Raw genomic sequence first — 21,656 nt, forward strand, 5'->3', positions numbered from 1 at the left:
GGAGCAGATATCCACCTGCAACCCATGGAGGACCCCTCACCAGAGCAGGTGGATGCGCCCAAAGGAGGCTGTGACCCCGTGGAAAGTCTGTGCTGGAGCAGGCTCCTAGCAGGACCTGTGGACCCGTGGAGAGAGAGGAGCCCACGCTGGAGCAGGTTTGCTGGCAGGACTTGTGACCCCCTGAGGGACCCATGCTGGAGCAGTCTGTTCCTGAAGCACTGCACCCCATGGAAGGGACCCATGCTGTAGCAGTTTGTGAAGGACTGCACCCCATGGAAAGGACTCACATTGGAGAAGTTTGTGGAGGACTGTCTCCAATGGGAGGGACCCCACGCTAGAGCAGGGGAAGAGTGTGAGGAGTCCTCCCCCTGAGGAGGAAGGAGCAGCAGAGATAATGTGTGATGAACTGACCACAACCCCCATTCCCCATCCCCCTGCGATGCTGGTGGGGAGGAGGTAGAGAATTGGGGAGTAAAGTTAAGTCCGGGAAGAAGGGAGGGGTGGGGGGGAAGGTGTTTTATGATTTGTTTTATTTCTCATTATCCTACTCTGATTTTGATTGGCAATAAATTAAATTAATTTCCCTGAGTTGAGTCTCTTTTGCCCATGACGGTAATTGGCGCATGATCTCTCCCTGTTCTTATCTCGACCCATGAGCCTTTTGTTATATTTTTCTCTCCCCAGTCCAGCTGAGGAGGGGGAGTGATAGAGCGGCTTTGGTGGGCACCTGGTGTCCAGCCAGGGTCAACCCACACACTCAGTTTTTAAAAGCCTACTCAAATTTGTATTTACTATTCTGCAGCCTGGAATTCAACAAGGTCTATGGTGAAATATGGTGATTTTTTTTCTTCAGTTCTAAAAGGAAACTTCACCCACTGTATAAGATACTGTGGACTCGGTAAGATGGCCCCCATCAGCCACCTCTAAGGAGCCTCAAAATGAATCAGAACCTGGTTTGGGACTTTGGAAATGAAAGAATGCCTCCTTGTTCTGAGGAGCTTGCTTAGCGTGAGTTTTTAATGTCTTCAGAAAGTGTTAAATCTAACCCATTTCAGCTAGTCTGATCTGCTGCTAAATGCAGTATCAGTATTTTGGCTGTTAGAAAACATATCATAGAAATAAAATTAAGTACAAAAATAATCAAAATGATTTTTTTTTTTTTAGAATTGTTTTACTGATGTAACACTGTACATGCTGTATTATTACAGTGACTTCCATTGTGGTACTACTAAGATGTAGTAACCATCTGTTAGGACTAAAACTACTTGTTTAAGATATAAAAGTTTTGGGCATACACCTAGTATGTAATCAGTAACATTGTATAGATTTTACTGAATTTAATGTTGCTTTATAATATAATTGAAACTGAATATCTGACATCTTCACAAGTCCTTCTTACCCACGTCCTAATTATATAGCTACAGCTCTGGAAAAACCAGCAGATCTTTATATGGAAATCATCTAGCAGACTGGGTAGAATCACTATCTAAAAGCAAGTATAGAAATGCAATGGAAATTCATATTTTCTCATCACAGGTATTATAAATTCACTTTATAGAGAAACACAACATTGCATTTCAACATCTAGCAAGAAGTGACAACCTTGTCCTTGTTCTTACTAGTACAAAGTGAAAAGAAGCAACCAAATGAAGCATGTGCCAGCATAGTAATGTCTTGTTTTAAAATTCAATGCATCTTTTAAACTTTAAAATGAATGTACTACTGTATATCCATCTGGCATACTTTTTTTCTAATTCCCACATTTTCTATCAACATTTCCTGAATAAACAAATAATGAAGAAACAATGAAGCAGCTAATAATTACTACCAATACTGAAAGGATAAAGAAACATTAATTCTTTCATGCATAACTGTTAAAATCTGTCAAGATTTAATGTCACTTGTAAAATTTGTGTGTGACCAAAAACTCAGCTCAACAGTGTTGAGCCATGAAATGAAACCTTAGAGAATTCTTTTTGCAAGTGGCAATGAACAACGTCACTGAAAGGATTCTTTCAGCCAGCTGCTTTAATGTAGTTAGCCAACTTCCCAGTTTAAAGACAGTCTCTGCCAACAAAAAGATATCACTTTCATGCCTGAGTCAGACAAACAAAATATGTAATCAACAAAAGTTTTGTTTATTTTTAATCTTAGCTGTTTTTTGGGTTTACTTTTACCATTCTCAAGCAGCCAACAGGATTTGTTTTAGATAACAGATTTGTTTAAATTGTGGCAGTTTGGGAAAAGCAGAAAACATTAAAAAATAAATTGTGGCTATACAAAAGAAAGCATAAAGGTGACACTAATGAGATGCATACTGTCTATTATACAAGAAACTTTTCATCTGAAACATAACAGCTGTCTCTGTGTACTTTTGAAAAATGTAGCAATTAAATTAATAATCACTGAGTTTTGACTTGGCAGTTTTCAGGTAAAACTATTTATCTTTAACTCTCTCTTCCCAAGAAAAGGAGCCCAAATTTAGAAATAATGAACAAATAAATGTGCTTCCAAAACTTTAATGAATACAATGTGATTTTGAAACAACATTAATTAGGGTACGATATAAAACCTGGAGAACTGACAGAATCACAGATTGGAAGGGACCTCTTGAGATCATCTAATCCAACTCCTCTGCTCAAGCAACCTGCTAGAGCAGGTTGCCCAGAACCGTGTCCAGTCGGGTTTTGAATATCTTCACAGATGGAGACTCTACAGCCCCTCTAGGCAACCCGTTCCAGAGTTTACCGCCCTCACAGTAAGAATTGTCTTCTTGCCTTCAGACTGAATTTCCTGTTTTTCAATTTGGGCCTACTCTTGTCCTGTCAGAGGGCACTACAAAGAAAGTCTGTCTCCTTCTTCTTCATTCCCTCCCATGAGGTATCTATAGACATCGACAAGATCCCCCTGAGAGCCTTCTCTTCTCCAGCTTAAACAGTCCTAGCTCTCTCAGCCTCTCCTCATAGGAGAGATACTCCAGTCCCTTCATCATCATTGTGGCCCTTTGCTGGACTTGCTCAAGTAAGTCTGCATCTTTCCTGTACTGGGGGATCCAGAACTGGACACAGTATTCCAGTTGAATTGTGAATAGTGCATTTACTCTGCAAAATATGGTCATAACTTTGAAATTAAATTTGTAATGGCTATTTACGGAGCAAATAAGGTTTCACAGGTAGCAAAATTGATACCAGGTGAATGAATGTAACGAGGCAAAATGATGTAATGACGGTGTTCTCTTTGGATAGTAAATGCCAAAGATGAGGGTAGACAGGGAAGCCAGAGGAAGGGCAGGATCTAAGCCAACATAACTTCAGGGAGAGAACAAGAGACTAGCTATGATCATCAAACTCTGAGATCTGGCTGTTACTTCAAATTGGGAAATGTTATTTTCTTCCTCTTGTTCTCCTTAGAGGAAGGTATTTGTGATGGAACAACTGTATTTTAATAGTGGTTAATGGTGACTAGAGTTTTCACTCAATGAACAAAGCTGATTAGAAGCAAGGTTTAAAGAAACCAGATAGCATATGAGTTTGTCTTACAGATTATAAAGACATATTCAGAAGAAAAAAAAAAAAATGACCTTGCTTTGACTCAGTAAGAATGAAAGAGTAAAAGTAGGTCTCAGAGTCTTTCTGTGAGGAGACGGTCAGAACAAATGGGATTGGGTTATTTGTTTCAAGAAGTAGTAATAAACTGTTTAGATTAGGTGGAAAAAAAAACCAAACCAAAGACTACTGGAGGACAAATCATCTTCATGCATGACTAGTAAATTTCAGTATGCTTTTCTTGTCTATTAAAAGAAATAAAATAATTTTTAACATCAAATTTTTAACTTTTATAATAAAGAGAAGAAAATTAGTTTCTGCTACTTAAAAGATAACACTGAAAGGAAAAACATTAAGATTAGTAACCAGGCATAAGAGTAACAAAGGAGATAACAAGGTACATATTAGTGAAAAGTAACGCCAGCTTTACTTGGCAGTAAATAGCAACATTGAGTATTTACTTAAACATATAGTAAGTAAGCCAAAATACAATACCTGCTCAAAAGTTCAATGATATTCACTGTCAGAGCAATTTTATTTAACAGCACACTGTGCCTCAGCTTGCTTTTTTTCTAGTCATCACCAGTTTGAAGGATACTCAGCAGAAGAATAATATGTGATTCTGCAACAAACTGAGCCTGACTGCTTCCATGTATGTAACTCTGTAAAATAAAAATAAAAACCAATCCTCTTTAAAACAAAGAAATCTATTGAAAATGGCACAATTGGATATGTGAGAATCAAAATAAAACCTGTTTTGCAGAAAAATACAGACAGCAACAGCTACAAGTTAACAGCACAGTTTATGTATGTATGTTTAGTAAAAAGTGTTAAAAATAGATTATTTAGGCAAAGCACATATATACAGTGAATGTAATGTTTCATACACGAGTGCATTATGCTGGACTCTTTTTCACACTGCTGCTAGTGTGGAATAAAGAACATGCATTTATTTGCTCAGGAGATATAATTTTTGAAAAGGGAGGTGATGAAATCAAGGACAAGCCTCAGCATGGTTTTTACAAAAGTGAAAACTGAACCTTGCCTTTAAAAAATCATTCTACTTTAGTCTTACTCAGATTGAGTGAAGTTTCTTCATACTGTCTATTCCATCTGTCTCCAAGAAGGTACAATTGTGTCCATAAAAAATCGTAATTCATAAAATGTCTTGTTTATATGGAATTGTAGTAAATGCAATCACAGTTGTTAATACTAAATGCAAACCTAACATAGTCTACTTTTTTCCTCCCAAATAATTATTGTTAATGGGCTCATTCTGTACATTTATTATTAAGAACATATAGCATATTATTCAGAAGTTGTTAGTGTGTATTGTTAACTAGCTATCATAGCAAAAAAGGAAGCAAAAATTTGAAGGACTGCAAACATGCACTAAATGAGGGAGATTCTCTTCCTCTACTACATCAATTACAAACATCGAGTATAGCTTGTCATACTATTCTATGTGAAATTAAATATACCTATGTTCTCAAAGTATTATTTATACGTATTCTTCTTAGGCATAGATACAATTTTCACCCCAATTAAATAAAAAGAAAAATGCTCACTCCTATTAAGGTAAAGAAAAAGGAAACTTTTTGCCCTCCTTATGGATTCAGGATTTTGTTAGTTTGTTTATTTTTTAACTCATATGCTTTGCTTTAATTCATTTTACTCTCAATAATTCTGCCTGAATACCATCCTTGTAAAGATTCAGAACAATTCAGATTTTAAATACTCTGATGCTTCAGCATACAAAAGAACGCCTTCATCCACACTGGTTAAATTCTGGTCGATGCACTGTCAAAACATGCAGTTCATAAGATATGATAAAAGTTTTTACTCAGTAGATGGTTATCTATTGTTTTCAAAATTCCATTATGTTATGCTCATTCAAATAACCAATTCAAAGCTAAACCAGGCAAGAACTTCATGTATCTAAAGATTCCATCTCTCAAAGAAGACATGCCTTTTGTTTAACAAGATAAAAATCACTGATCTCATAAGAATATCTCATTACAGTATGATGTGACGTCGAGCCAATCTGTATTTCTTGATTTTTTGCAGGGTCCCTTCTAAATCTTACTAAGGCTATGTACACACACACATATGCAAAACAAAGGAAGGAAATAGGACTATTTCACACTAACAAAAATTAATAATTAAGTTAAAACACTTAATAGATTGTGTACTCTGACTCAGTTGTGACCACAGTCCTGCAAGTAGTGACCCTCTGTCATTATTTCTCATGCAGCTAAAGCAATATATATATATACGTAGGCATACATATACACTCGCAGGATCTGGATTCAAGTGTACCTAACAAATGGTAAACATCTATTTCTTCTCACAATCATAGCACCAAGTTATAGTTTAAAGCTTACAATGATTACAATATATACTTTATTTGTTAATACAATGTGAACTGAAATTAAAAACGGGCCTTTCGTCAGAAAAGAGTAACAGGGTCTAGTAGCACTATTTAGTTATTAAGTACCTATATGCATTTATACATAATCCTTACTATTCTTTCTCTACACACATGCTAAATTGTGTAAAAATGCACATTGGGAACTAAAGAAATAACTCTATGTTGAAGAGATAACATTATTATCACCGATTAATAAAACTGGTTGTCACATGACTCCTAAGACTATAAATGCTTTCTGTGTTTGTAAAACATTTAGATGAGAGATGTCATTTTTATTGATATGCTTTATACTTTGTTAAAGGTAATTATTTTTCTCTTGCTCTTTATGGTAGCAATTTAATTCACCATAACGCTATTGAAGGAACAGAATCCAAAGTATGTACATAAACACATACATATGCAGAGACTATATAGAGAAATCATTCCTTTTCTCAAAATAGTTTCCCGACATTAAATTGTTTAGCTTTTTCCTAATAGGGAGGAAGAGTCTCACCTCCAAAAAAAGTAAATTTTACGCTACTGCTTCTGATGACATATATCTGTCCCACACTGGGGAGGAATCACATTTTAGGTGCTAGTCATCATCACCCAGCATAGTAACATTGTTTAAAAATATCACTAAAGTTCGTGTGACTTCTGGTTTCACTTGGGACTATCAAATAACTACAAAGAATTTTGTTAATGAAACAGGACAGTTTCATAACTATCTAGCTGTCAAACCCGTACATTGATGATGTTTTTAAAAATGCCACCAAATATGCTCTCAACTCCGAAAATTTCAAGCATGATTTTTCATTAGTTATTCATACTTGAAAAATTGACTGAAAAATTCTCAATCTGAGGATGATTAGAGTTCACAACAGGTAAACCCAGTTTGCAATGCTGTACATGTAGACTACTTAAACTGCAAAGTTGAAACAACACAAAGACTAAAAGTTCTAAAACTAATTAGATTATTAATGTTTTTTTAATCATATTCTGATTTAAAAAAACTTAAGTCTTGTCTACCTGAGAAGGCAAGTTTTTATATGTTACAGCAGCGGTATGGTGACTTGATCTAATCTACTAGCAGGGCTGGTATCACAATGATATAAAAAGGCTATTGGAAAGACATTCTCAATCAGAAATCTTTGCCTGCCTGTTTGTTAAATTCCCAAAGTAATTAGATTTATTGCATGATGGAAAATATGTATATTTGTCTCAGGATTTTTTCACTTGAGGCTTTTCCTGGAGCTGTTTGAGAAGCTTTCAAGGTACGAAAGGCATCGCCAGACCAGTCTCTCAAAACATTAAGTCCTTAAGAAGACAAAATCATGAAAACAAAGATATTCTTATTATCACTATTAATTAGGTGACAGATAGAGTCCTAGCTACCACCTGATACTCAGTATAAAGAAAAAACCATGGACTGGATACAGTTTATTTGCAAATGCTGAAACTTGAACCAACCAAAACCAAACATACCGAAACCTGAAACAAACAAAACTTGCCTAGAAGACCTGAATCAGAGACTGTAATTTGAAAACTCGCTGGTGAATATGAATTTCTGGCTATACGTCTCATAGGGATTAATGTTATAACTATATTTCTGTAAATGTGAGTTGCTAAAGGCATAGCCTTGCTTGCAAGGAAGTAGAAGTTCTTTGATTTAGTTCTGGAAACATTATGTGTGTATTAAAAAGCTAGTAAGAGACAATCATTGACTACTGCTCTGTCCCCAGAGAAGGGACAGAAATGGATAAAAGCAAAGTGAGTAGCCACCTCAAATGAAAAAAAACAAGCTTCATCTTTATTTGAGAGGGCAAGAGATTTCAGGTTAACTTAGAGAGAGAGTACACTAGTTGAAAGGCAAGTTAGTTAAAATGTTAAATAAGGCAGATATTTACTGTCTGGTATCATCTTAAAAAAAAAAATCAAATAATTTCAATTGATAACTTCTTTGTTTTATTACAAATGTCCTTAGGTAGATTATTATTTAAAGTTACCTAGTAATAAATCTGTGTGATCAATAAGCTCCTCGAATTGCTTCTCCAAGTCATTGTTCCCCAAATACTCAAAATGGCAGCATGGTGTGTGTCCTTCATAGCTGTGGGCCAGTCAGAGCGATGGTATTGAAGAAGTGAAGAACGTGAGAGACTGTTCCAGTGATGAAGGATAACCGAAATAGTTTGCATTCGACAATATAATGTGAATCACCTGAGTTTACGACAGTACCTCACCCCATTTCTAATGAGGAATGGCTCATAACCACTTCACGAAGGAATTACAGGGTGTGTTTTTTCTGCAGTGAACTTTCAGATCTACATTCTAAACAGACAATAATCAGAGCAGAAGTTTTCAGAAGACAGAAGGCCCGTACTTAATGCAAAAATGATGGCAGCTGTTCTTGAAGAACGAATAGTGAGAACTGTGTGGCATTTGTCCTTGTGTCTGTCCCTACAGGCGTATGATGACACTGTGAGGCCACTTGAAACATAGATTATATTTGTACAGATACATATTTATGCAAATGTACCCACACACACCAGTTTTGTACACTGCAATGACCATTGACTCATGAAATTTTGAAATTCATGGCCATCTGTGGCTCATACTTACCTAAAATAGAATACATTTAAAGACAATATTTTTTAAGGAATTTTGACAAATTAGCTTTTCAACGGTTTGCAACCAGTTTTCGCCATACTTTTTTGTGGTTCCACAGCAGCTTTTAATTGGGTAAAGCTCTTGAAATTATACCCATATAACCAAAATAAAGGATCTGGTCACATGTGAGGTTTCTTTATTTTCATACTACTTCTTTCCCTCTATAAGAAGATAGCTGAATGACCTACATGCAAGGCACATATTCTCATGAAATTTTATTTGAGGGTACAAACTATTAAGGGACCAAGAAGTAAGATTTCTGTTTTTGCTATCTTTTCTACTTTTTGACGCTGAATCCATTTAATATTTGGAAGCTCTGTGAAGTCTATCTGGCTGCAAATGCTCCAGGCAAATGCTTTAAATAAATTCATGAATAAACTCAGTATTTCCCTTTCATTTTAGAGGCATCAAGAGGGAGTACCATGTAAGATGCAAAGCTAAAGTCTGTCAGAAGAGATGCAACCACGGTTTGAGTGGAAGAGCTGTACAGCCACACAATTACCACAGCCACACAGTGGATGCAACAGCAAATGCCATGCTGGTAGGACTAATAGGGGAACCAAAGCATGAGTGACTCACACTTAGAACAACGGGTCCTTTTCCAATTTTAACATTCTCCTATCGCAGGTCTGATTCCACAGAAGCAATTTGAATTGCTAACTGAAATAATCATGTCCCCAAATCAGGCCATTTTCTTTGGCAGTGACAAACAATTGTTCAATGCATGCAAATTTCTACAAAGCTGTGTTAAATATTTATCTACTATTCATAAACTCATTAAATATTTAGTGTTATTGAACTGCAGATGGCACATATATATATAATCCCTCACTAGGATACTCAAGGATAACAACAATGTAATATATTTTTAAATTTCCCTAAATAGAGCATATGCTTGTGATTTCCCTTCAAGAGTGATAGTTGTCATGGTTCAGTAAAATACTTAAGTGTAATCTGCACTCTTTCCATTCTTTCCGTTAATGCAATGTAAATAAAACAGAAACAAAGTAATTTGAAATAAGGCCTCTCTGAGTTATATGTTAATTCTTAAGGCAATATAATTAACTTGTGGAGTACCCAAGATCAAAATTGAAACATGACTTCAGGTACTCCAGTACTGTTCCCTAAAATAAACCTAATGATGTTTATTTTTTATGAGTATGTGAATGACGGATGCTGGGGTGGAGGGACCGGATTAAATTGAGTTGGGCTTAGTAATAGCATACCATACAAAGCTACTTCGTGAAGTATTATCATTTTGGATAACTAAGAAATAACTTGTCCTGAGTTTACAAGACATGACACACATCTAATACAGTGTATTGGAAACCAATCAAAAGCAGATAATTTTGATAATAATTACCCTTCTTAATGATAAGCTGAATTTGGATTGCATGTTGAAGAAACCTCTAGATGGAGACTACCCCCTGGAGGACACAACAGGCCAAATTCAAGCTAATATATGTGGAAAGAGGTGAAGCAACACACTAGTTAACTGCCCCCAAAGAGAGTTACAAATTCCACACCAATAGGATAAATGTTATTAATTTGTCTTTCTTTACTACATTAAAATTCAGGGCAAAATTCATCATAGAGAGGAACATTATGGAAAGCCATGGATCACTTAATTATGATTAAGCCTTCAGAATGGCCTATTTCAATTAAAGTCCATCAATTTTGCCAAGAACATATATTAGCTATTCAGAATTTGTTCTTTTCTCTTGATTTAGAGGGGAAAAAAGGAGCCCACAACATTCTTTATCACATCAGTTTTATGTTTTCAAATTAATGTTCAGGAGTAGCATGACTTTCATCGGTATTTAAGTGTTTAAAAAGCAAAAGTTCTAGAACATTCTCTCACAATACCATTTATACACCTTAACCATTGTAAGTGTGAATTCAGAAGAAGGTTAAACAAGTTATGGGGAACAAATAGTTCATTCAGTAAATCAAACACTTCAAGATCAAACACCAAGATATATTAATTTAATGTGTTATTGTGTGTTTTCACAATCATACGCATATTTCTCCAGACAAGTTTTTTTCCATGTTAACTATGTAACACTTCAAAAGCAGCACCCTACCCAGCAAGATTTAGAATAAAATCTTACGCAGCTCAAAAAACTCTAGCGTTCAGACTCTTGACACTCTTGACACCTGTTTAAATATTATGTTTTCTGAAGAACAGCATAGTTTCACATAGCTTCACTTGAAGCAATGCTCTCCAAATATGCTTATTTGATTACTACATAGTAGTCTGTTCAGTTCATACAGGCAGATTAGAGTTTTAACTTGCTTAAGAACCCAATAGGGGACTTCATATGAAGTTATTAGCCTAGGCAGGTCTGTGAAAATCTGAAAATAGAAACCTAATGTAATTCACTGTTTTCTTTCCATCATAGAAGATACTATTATCTGCTGGGGATAGTACATGACAGTAGCCTATTTTCCCTGTAGCAGCCAGCCCTCAAAAGCCCTTATCATGACCACTGATGTGAAAAACATGAGATGATGCTGGTTTGGACCTAAGTTGTTCACATGTGTGAGAATGGCTACCAACTTAGAATATCTGTTAGCATATGGACACGACTTGCCAAAATAATTTTAAACCATTTTTTTAGACGGGGGATGCAATGTGGGTATGAGTTTATTTTAAAGAACTTAACACCCAAACTGAGTAATTTATATTTATATATACTTCTATATAATAATATATGAAGTAACATCTCAAAAACTAAAGAAATACAAAATGTCTTGACTCCAGTTCATTTACTAAACAGCTCAGAAACTTCTGACTATTCTAATCACCTATTAATTTCCAACAGTTAGGATAATGTCCAAGTGTTTAATAGGGTAATTTCTTTTATTGTAGATATTATTTTATTGTAGATACCCAGTTATAAAAGGGCATATCTGCAAATGATGCTTAACTGCTTCAAAATTTAATGTAGTATTAAACACAAATCTAAACTCACTTACTGCTAACAGAAATCCTGAATTAATGAACTTGTGTATCTGGCAAAATGAAGACCATATATGACTATAGGAAGAAATGTGCAGCCAGCTATTTAAGCCAGTAGTTTTTTCAGGGATCTTCATTTTATTTAACAATGTAACAGGAACATTTTAGTTTAGCACTAACCCACTTGAAATAAACACTTTCTTTTAGACGGTTACTAGCTCTATGAACATCTCCAACTCAAATATAAGCCAACAGAATGTCACTCTGGTAAAAATTTCATTTATTGTACTCCTAGCAAGCAATCACTCTAAGCTATGTCTCTACATGAAATCCAATCCAGCTCAGTCACAGGCCAATAAGACCAGGATTAAGAAAACAGCTAAGGTGCACACACAAAACGGTGAGGAATAGACAGAATTACTAGAGGTGGTGACTATGCACTTTTTAGTGATTTTGTTCAGCTTACACTCAAGCGCTTCACTGAAAAAGTAGTAGGATAATCTAGAAAATCAACATTGGGCCGCACAAATAAAACTCCATGCATTTACACCTGTCTCAGCATCCATGGTGTAACAGTTAGTGCAGGTGTTCAGACTCCCACTTACTAAAGATGACCATAAAACATATCAGCCACTTTTGATGGGAGAGTTTAATAGTTATGGATAAATTTTACCCTATTTAAGAAATATTTAATGTTGTTTTAAAAATTTATATAATACAGATACACATGACAATCTCATACAGACTCCTTGATTCACTCATATATCAGTTCAATGAATATGAGTTACATCTTCCATGAGCTCACTGCTACGTTCACCGTTGCGCCAAACCAAACCAGAGTCCAGAGACAGCAGCCAGTTTCCACAGGACTGGCTGGCTGAAAGAGGCTGTGCTGGCTGCCTTCCACAAAGTCCATCTGGCACCGAGCACAGAATATGATCTGGGTTCCCAGCCCTAAAGCAGAAGTGGAGAAATGCTGCCTACTTTTGCAGGCTAGCTGGCTGGAAAGGGTAGTTGGTATAATTTAAAATAGTATACAAATCTCAGTTTATGCTGGTGCTTTGGTTGTTCCTAGACAGTTTTTATAGCTATACTGCATTATTTAGGGTGTCTAGAAGTGCTGTCAAAGGAATTAGTTAGTAGAGGTGATCTCACAAATCCAGAAACTGCGAACACTCTGCTCAGCTATACAGAGGCTTTGATACAACCGGCTGAATAAGAATTTATTCTGAGGGACTCCTCCCACATTTATTAATTACTAAACAATAAGAAGACAGAAGATACGGCAATCCTGCAATGAACCATTACTTTGTGGGTTTCAGTAAAAAAATTGAATTTAACCTCTCATTAGGAATAAAACATTGCTACCCTTACAGCACTTAGTTACCTAATAGATTGGCATGCAACAAATCTCTTCCCTCTTAATGGGCATTACGACACACAGTACCCACATGAGAGACTTTAACAGAGATGAAGGTATGATTTCCAGGATCTCTGAAACAGCATTCTGGTAGTTTCGGGAAGTTTACATGACAGAGCTTAGCCTAGCTGCCTAAGGAAAGGAAATTTTTGCAACTGTGATGTTTTGATTAACAATGTGACAACTTTTTAATGCACTTAGAAAAGAGCAAAAAATCTCAGAGAAAACTGACTTTCCTACACATTTCATTACAGCCAGACAACCAAATCAGTGATTCTAATGAAAGAGAAGCTGCAATTGAAGTTCAACTGTTAATAGTTGTTTTGGAGTACGGACTGCTTGCTTAACACATGGAAGCCAAACTATACTACTTCTAACTAGGAAACAAAAGAGATTTTGAGATGTTTTTCATGAACAGCATTCCCCTAAAAACACAAACACATTGTTAACAAGAACTATTTTCTGAACTCTAAAATATCTCTGCACTTTTTGCCCTCATTCTAACACGAAGCACAATATGGGATATAGCTCACTGGTCATTTAGCTTTTTTTTTTTTCTGTTTTAAAAAAATAATAGTCAAAGGTAAAATATTCACCTAGATGCTGCCATATACCTATAATTACTTTCGATATAGGGATTAGGCAGCACTGATGACACAAGTCCAGACAATCAGGTAAGACCATAGTTAAATACCTTTACTTTTCCCCTTGGCAAGTTGTGGGGTGGGAACTCTTCTTCCCCACCCCATCTCCTGAATCCTTTTGTCCAAGATAGTGTGGAAGTGTGATGATCTTCACACCATTGGTGTGCCGACAAAGACTGGTCATGGCATAACACAGGGAAGACAGCTACCATATAGTAGACTCAAAGAAAGTTTTCCTTATAGATTATAGAGATAGAAGAGCTGAAATAGCCATCCAGCCAAGCTCATTTTGTTGCTGTTATTTAAATTATGGTTTAGAATCTAAGGCTTGTGAAGTGTCATATGATTGTAGATATCCAGAAAATATCTATACCTTTAAGTTTCCCATTTCTTTTCTGGGTCTGTAGTAACATTTTCTTTTGACAAAGAAAGTACAGCCATTTTGGATATAGCTTTCACCACAATAACCTATACCTTCGGGTAATATTTATGAACTCGGAGATGTTTTTAATTTCTTAGTCAGGACCTACAATATTTTGTCTTTTGAAATTTCAAAGTGTTCTTTCAATTGGTTTCCAAGCTATGAAGCAAAAAAGATAGTTTGACCTGAATGCTAGTGCTGGAAGCAGAAGTGAAGAAAGAGAGGCTTTACTATGACACTAACTCCAAAATAGACTTTGCTGAATTCAAACAACTGTGAAAAACACAAACAAAAAAGTTTACTTTGTGGCAGAAGCTAGGGGAGGTATAAAGCCCAAATTACCCCAAAGCCACTATCCAATTAACAAAAACAGGAGAATGTGAGAATAATCCTGTGTTTGATGTAGTTACCTACTCCAAGTAAATTGGATGCTGCCTCTAATTCAGCCACACAGAGTTCACAAATAATATATTAAGTTATTTCAACTACAGGTTTCACAGATGACCACTAACTGCAAGTTCCATAGCAGGTTAAGTCATTTTTTGGATTTGCAATAGCAGAGAAACTTGTTGAGTATAGGGAAAATATTTGTATATTTGGAATGCTGGTTTTTAAATGTTAATTAACTAGGAAGGTGAGACAAACTAGGCAGGCATGACCAGGCATGCAAAATTGAGCACGAAAAATTAGTCTATATGATTGAGTAGTTAGATACATGCCAGAGAGGAAAACCATGGTAGTCTTTCTTGCCAATGTAATTTTTAGTACCATCTGAAGCACAGCCTGTACATCAATTTATAAACCTTAACACTTACTATAGAAAGAGGTATCTGAGTGAACACTGTACAAACTAACAGATTCATGAATTAAAAAGTTTATTTCTTGAGTACAACTGTGGGTGTCTGATCCCCTTTCAAACTACACCTTTAAGTAAACACTGGATTATTCTTGAGAGGAGATTTACACCTTTTCGTAAACACTGGATTATTCTTGAGAGGAGATTGACAACTAATTGGCAAAATACGAACACAAGGGAATGGAGCTACAGCTGCCAATAAGGGACAAGAAGTCATATGTGTAGTAATGCATTTGCTTTCAGTTATTTGTATTTCAGGATTTTTTTTTTATAGTAACAAAAACAAAACGATACTTGTGTGAAAAGTAACTGTTTCAAATACTCTGAAGTTTTATCAACACAGATTTATAACCAATTTTGTACTACGTTTCATATAGCACATACAGTCACATATATATATATGCGCATATCCTAGGACTTTATATCCTCTGGGATTTTGTCATTATGTGACCGTGAACCAGAATAAAACCTTAAAAATTAATATTCTTTATTAAAAACAATTTTATGTACCAAACTATGCAAGTACATAAAGTATCAACATTTAAGTCAGTAAAAAGGGGAAAGTATATTTTCACGACAGCAAGAGTTTTATTATTCTGTTCAGATTTAGGTGTAACTTATCATCTGATGTTGTTATAATAAGCTATCATTTCAATGATCTAAAGCTCTAAATACTGACATTTTAAGTTCATTACATACTATCGCTGCACAGCATTACATATTAACATTACTCTTGGGATAAAAAGAACATCTCATCAAATTTTTAAGAAAACAGAATTCAGGCTGGCATGCATTACTTGAGGGAAATTTACTTATACTCCTTTAATTTTTCTTTTTCCAAAACTTTTTTTTTGTATTTAATCTCTCTTTTCTTCTCTTTATTCCTCTACAAGCTTAGCAACTTCCATTATGATGGGAAACTTAAATCTACAGCCAAATTTTCTCAATGGAAAAGAGGTATATGCTTGTTATCTTCTTCACAGTACTGTTTTTAATCTTCATCTCAATATTCTAGAATAAGCCTATATTTTTCAGAATTGTACAGCTGACATCAAAAAAGAAATGTTCTGTGTTGCCCAGAGCAAATCTTTGCATGGTATATTAGGTCTAGTTAGCACATTGGAAGAAGTACTGCTGACATGACATAGAAACTGAGCAAAATGAAGCCTTTAGCAGGACAAATTGAAAACAAAAGAATCACTCCATGTTTAGAATATAAAATTTGAAAGTAGATACACTTGACAAATAGGAATTTATTTCACAGTAACAAATGCTTTGAATCCATGATTTATGAAGGCAGCTATGGGAGTCACTTATTTAAATTCACTGTGTAACGCACCGGCAGATGCTTCCTAATTATTAGAATATGAGTGAGAACATTTTTTTCAATGGATGTGCTATGCCATTAAACATCTTGTACTTCAGCAGCTATCAAATTTGTGATGATGTATTTTATAAAGTTCTGTTTAGGATGGCAGGCATTAACTTAATATACCATAAAAGCCAGTAGCTAAAAATTTTATGTTATGACACAAAACCTCAGTGCTATTTGCTGTGCTATCCTTAGCAAGTATTCCAGCCTGCAATGAATACAAATCAAATACTGCTGTAAGACAAGTTGCATTTCAAGTTCCTTCCGTCAGCTGTCTCCAAAAAAACCACCTAAATAGTCAAGAACCAAAAAGTTCCAGGAATGCAAAAAACAACACAAGTCTTATAGACATTCAGAATGACCATTACATTCAAGCTTATATAGAAATATTTAAAATGCTAGCTTTACTAAAGAAGTCATAAAAAATAATACCTAGAAGAGGAAAAATCAACAGAACATTGAACGCCCATATATTTGGGACAAAGAAACCTGGGAATTATTTGAGGCCAAATGAAAAATTCTCTTAAGGTTTAATAAATGCTTGTTCATGTGAGACTTACAATTGTACTACAGTACGCAAGGAAGTTAAAAGAATATTACAAGTACTGAATTGTGAAATTGCAGTATGTTGTCAGCTCAGAAAGGAGAGAATAAGCTGAGTCATAGTCTATAAATATCAGCAGAGTTGTTCAAAGCTCAATTATTGTGCCTAAATTAATAAAATAACAAAGTTGTACTTTCATGACACATTTAGTGCTTTGAAATAAAATAAACAAACAGGCCACTGTGGACAAATAAGTTTTTAGGTCAAAGGCAAAGGCCATATAATGTTAATTTCATTAAAGTGGACTGAAATACAAAGTAGATATCTGAAAGAACAGATACAATACCTTACAATAAATGATTTTCCTTTCTTTGCAGTAAGGAACAGCAGAGAAATAACTTTCCTTTAGTAGATCGGTAAGGAACAGCGAAGAAATAACTTTCCTTTAGTAGATCACGGCTTTGTAGAAATGAGGGCAGTTTGCAAATAAGGACTATTAATTTGGGCAAAGTTGTTGAAAAGCAAAAACCTTAGATGGTTTACTTTTTAGAATAGTGTATTAATTTACCCAGAAAAAGGCTCAATACTGACATCAACACCAAATTTTATTTAACAGTGTTCATATATTCAATGTGAAAGCACCACGATGCCTGAAAGATGTAGATGAGAACATACTAAGAAGAAAAGGGAAAGAGAAGGATCAACATCTTGTCTGAGAAGGGCACTGTGAATACGCAAAGACGACAGGACAAGGCTAAATAAAAAAAAAGAAAAATGCAGAAGTTAAATTGCTCACATGAATTTCTGAAAAGCTGAAATACCATGAAGGAGATAGCAACAAAGTGAGTAAATCCAGTGATATGTTTAAGATTTTGAGGGCTTTTATGGATTAAAGAATCACACTACATGATACTGATTAAGCAGGTGAAAGAATATCACAGTGAAATATAAACATAAATGAAATAAAATAAAACTGTTCTCCCAATTAAAGCAAGAACAGAAAAGTTCCAGGTCTGAAAAATGTTTCTATGGATGTCCTCAGGCTGAATGGCAATGAAAAGATGCTTTCAGTCTGTGCAGCCTAGATACTGGAGAAAACTGACATGCCTCCCAAGACCAGCAGTAAGTGAAAAGAATTTACAAATTACAGAATGTTCTTTTGGTGCTTTGTATTTAGTGCTTATGTTGAAGGTGGTTCTGAAAAGAATTTATGAAACAATAAAACCAGAAATATTAATTGAACAGTAAGAATGAAAAAAACTGAGGAGGCCAAAGATGTTGTAGCAAGCCTCAGGACCATAAAAAAAAAAGACAATAAAAAACATTATAAAAGAATTAAAACATTCTTTGTACCTCACTAGGGGCATTTCATTTGGTGACACAGCAATGGTCAACATGGGATTTCTATATACTATTTTGAACCATGGCATTACATTGAATAGTCTGCTGCAAAGTTGCCAATAAAAGTTGCAGATATAAAACCAGAGCGATCTGCTGTTTAGGAAGGTGCAAAACAAAGTTAGTACTGTTATCTTACCTGTGAAATGCTGTAACACAGGTGGAAAAGGAAAGCCTGGGAGGCTTTAAGAGACAACAATTTTCTCAGCTATTGTAAGTATGCATATAGTGTATGGGTTACTTCATTGTATGAGTAACTGCAAGAATAGGTCAATAGTTTTCATGCACAAGGAAGAAAAATTTTACATCTTAAGACAAAAATAACCACCAGGGCAAAAAAAGAGTAAGAGTTCAAGATTCTAGATGAAGGGGAAAAACTGAACAAGTTAAGGACCGTATGTTGTCTAGTAAATTAACATAAAAGAATTGTTCAAATTAAAATTAATGCACAAGAACAGCCTGACAAACTGATCAAAGATCTGGAAGCATTGTCAGACAGATCTGTGTTCAAGTAGACTTTCTAGTTATGAAACTAGTATATTCTAGTTATGAACCATTGTGTCATTCTTCAGGTGGCTTAAGTAGTTACAAATCTAGCATTCAGATACTTAAATGCATCACAATACCAGATGACTGAATGCTTTGAGAACATTCAGAAACTTCATCAACTTTGAGGTCATTAAATATTATTTTCCTCTTTTCTTGGCATCCAGAAGGATCAAACTTCTAGACTTTTAAAATATCGACATTAGAGTTGAACTACTATAGTTTAATTTTTCTGTTAAAAGTGTATTTTTTCCCAAACGTTTGTTCCAAGCCAAAAACTTTTGTACTCTACTGTGGTGCCCATAGCAGCTAACTGAAAATTAATAACAAATAAAAACAGCTAGTATAGGAACACCTATTGCATATATGGTGAACCTAAGACATGGTTCTCTAGCAAAGTGGCAGAAAAGAGCATGGATTTCTGGGCTTACAAAGTTAGCAAAAAGTAAGGATGCAAAACACAGCCTTCACATATATGATGGCAAAGAATTGTTTGCTTACTCATTGAGTTCCTTAAGTTTAGTCCCATTGTACATAAACTTGGACATTGTACATAAATACATAGCATTTAAAAAATATTTTTCATTGATACTTTTGTCACAACAGAATTTCAAGACAGCATGTCAAATCTGATTAAAATTTAAGACTTTTACAACACATATAGTATTTTCTTAATACTTTCAGAGTACTTGCAGCCCACTGAAACTAAGCAAAACTCCAAGTTTGCATTTTAGATGTGTGCTGGAGTGAAACTTATTCATTAGCTGAGCCCACATGTTTTTGGAGGTTAGAAATGCTTCTCTCCCAATTCCTTCTAAACTGACCTGGAGAATGAACTATTTAGTGAACCAAAATATGGCTAACAGTAAGCGCTTGAATGAGAAAAAACATCTAGGGGACACTTCATGACATCCTCACGGTAATGCTCCACATCCAGCCTAGTATCCCCTATTTAGCATTTGAAGTTTCTCTGGGATGAGCTCTTTTCTCTGCCCCTTATCAGAACACATTTTTATATTTTTTTTTCATCATGAGGCAACTACTCCTTGCTTACTCCAAATGGCAACTAACAGATGAAGCACTGACTTTTACTGCAACGTCTATCTCAAGAAGGAACTGTGATGGTTAGAAGCTACTGTATGTAATGTATGTATGTGCCCACTCTTCTCAAAGATTATGAAGGGAAGAGGATTTAATCACACATCAAGATGAGAACAGACAGTCACAGTCCTCCAAGTACTACCTCTACCACCTCTCAACTTCTCCTAGTAGGAGGTAAGTTTCTCCCAATTCAATCTAAGCGTTTTCTACATGTCCTAAAACTCCTTCAAGTAATAGGGAATGCAACATCTGCCTTGATAAAGTACTCCAAAATGTAAGTTATTTTCAACACTAGGAAGTACATTTTTATCTCTTTGCCTAAGCAGTTTAAAAGCCCCCTACTAGTGAACATCTTTTCTGTTTTTAAGTATCTGTCTCCAGTGATCCATATTCTCTCAAAAGCTAATCTGAGCAGCTGGCATGCATTGCCACTGCATGTATTAGCAGGACTATGTATTGCTCCCTACCAGTCCACATCTCATTTTCCCTTCCTCTTTAAATCTGGCTAACTTCAAAGGATGTGAATTAGTATATACACAATGTGAATGATAAGGGTATTCCGGTGTGACACAAAGACAGCTCTAGCACGACCGCACAGAAGACTCTTCAATCTTGCAATGTAACATTAAAAATCCACTAGTTTCTTTTTAATGACCAACTCCTGAAAATCTTTATTCTTGTGACAATACTTCCAGTATTTTCACATCTCTTGAAGTACACACACTTGAATCATTTGTAGTCAAATTTTATTCTATTGTTTTATTAAATGCTGTGGACAAAGGAAGATTAACATTGCACTCGATAGTCTTCTTTTCACATACTCAAAGATAGATGCTATTAATGACACTACAGTTTAATGTTTATGTTGAGGTTATGATCTAGAATGGTCCCTTTAAATCTCTCCCTGAGACACTGCCTCCCAAGACATACTCCTGGCTTTTGGGCAGAGTACCTTGAAACTACCATCTTGAAGGCGTTTTAATAGCCATAAATTTGTACAGTAGCTTTTTGAAAGCTGTAAACTTTTAATATGTGTGATAACCTGCAGCAAAGAGTTCCACAGTTGTGTAGGATGTAGAAAAGTTTTATTTGAAAATGTCACCCTCAAATTTAATTTGAATAAATTGAAAATTATTCCCTTAACGCTCCTCTCCATGTCAGTCATTATTTAATGCACTTCACTCAAATCGGCCTGTTATCATTCCTTCTACAGAAGCACTTCCATACTTTAGCTCACCCTGTGTCATCTCCTTTGCTTTTTCCAGACTGTATTCAAGCTGTACATGAAACACAGAATTTATAGCACTGAAAGTGTTTTCCTCTCCTAATAATTCTAAACATTGTTCGCTCTTTTGTCCACTGATTATTTAGAGGTTGTTTTGATTATGCTATTCTAACCAAAAGACCTTACTCCTGAATAGAAATAGTCTGCTGAGAGCCAATCATTTCACAGGCATTTTTCTTTTATAGGGAAAATGTATGATCTTTATCCTTCCAAATAACTTAAGGCCAACAGCAAACTGTCAAGCTCTTGGAAAGGGATGAACAGTAAATAGCAAAGGTCATAACATAAACCCCTGTGAGACAGCACCGATTTCCTTTCACCTTGAAAAGTGGTAATTTACACTTATCAGTTCCTTATTCATTCATGATAAGAACTTATTAGACCTCATTCTGTAACTTCTTCAAACCTATTTGATGACAAAACTTCCATCAGTTCAAGTGGACTGTCAGCAGAAACTCTCTCATTCCTGTTGATGCCTTCAAGGA

The 21,656-nt window shown here is 35.4% G+C and overlaps 1 protein-coding gene across 1 annotated transcript in view; it reads right to left on the bottom strand.

Annotated features, from left to right (window-relative positions):
- The window catches only part of TUSC3 (tumor suppressor candidate 3), a 95,411-nt gene that overhangs the window by 22,625 nt on the left and 51,130 nt on the right, over nucleotides 1–21,656 (bottom strand). Inside the window, exon 6 of the mRNA XM_019471550.1 lies at nucleotides 4,144–4,207. Coding sequence (XP_019327095.1) covers nucleotides 4,144–4,207 — 64 coding nt within the window. The remainder of the gene's footprint in view (nucleotides 1–4,143; nucleotides 4,208–21,656) is intronic.

The sequence above is a fragment of the Aptenodytes forsteri genome, unplaced genomic scaffold (genome assembly GCF_000699145.1).
Source record: "Aptenodytes forsteri isolate BGI_AS27 unplaced genomic scaffold, ASM69914v1 Scaffold65, whole genome shotgun sequence".
In the NCBI taxonomy this organism is placed as follows: Eukaryota; Metazoa; Chordata; class Aves; order Sphenisciformes; family Spheniscidae; genus Aptenodytes; species Aptenodytes forsteri.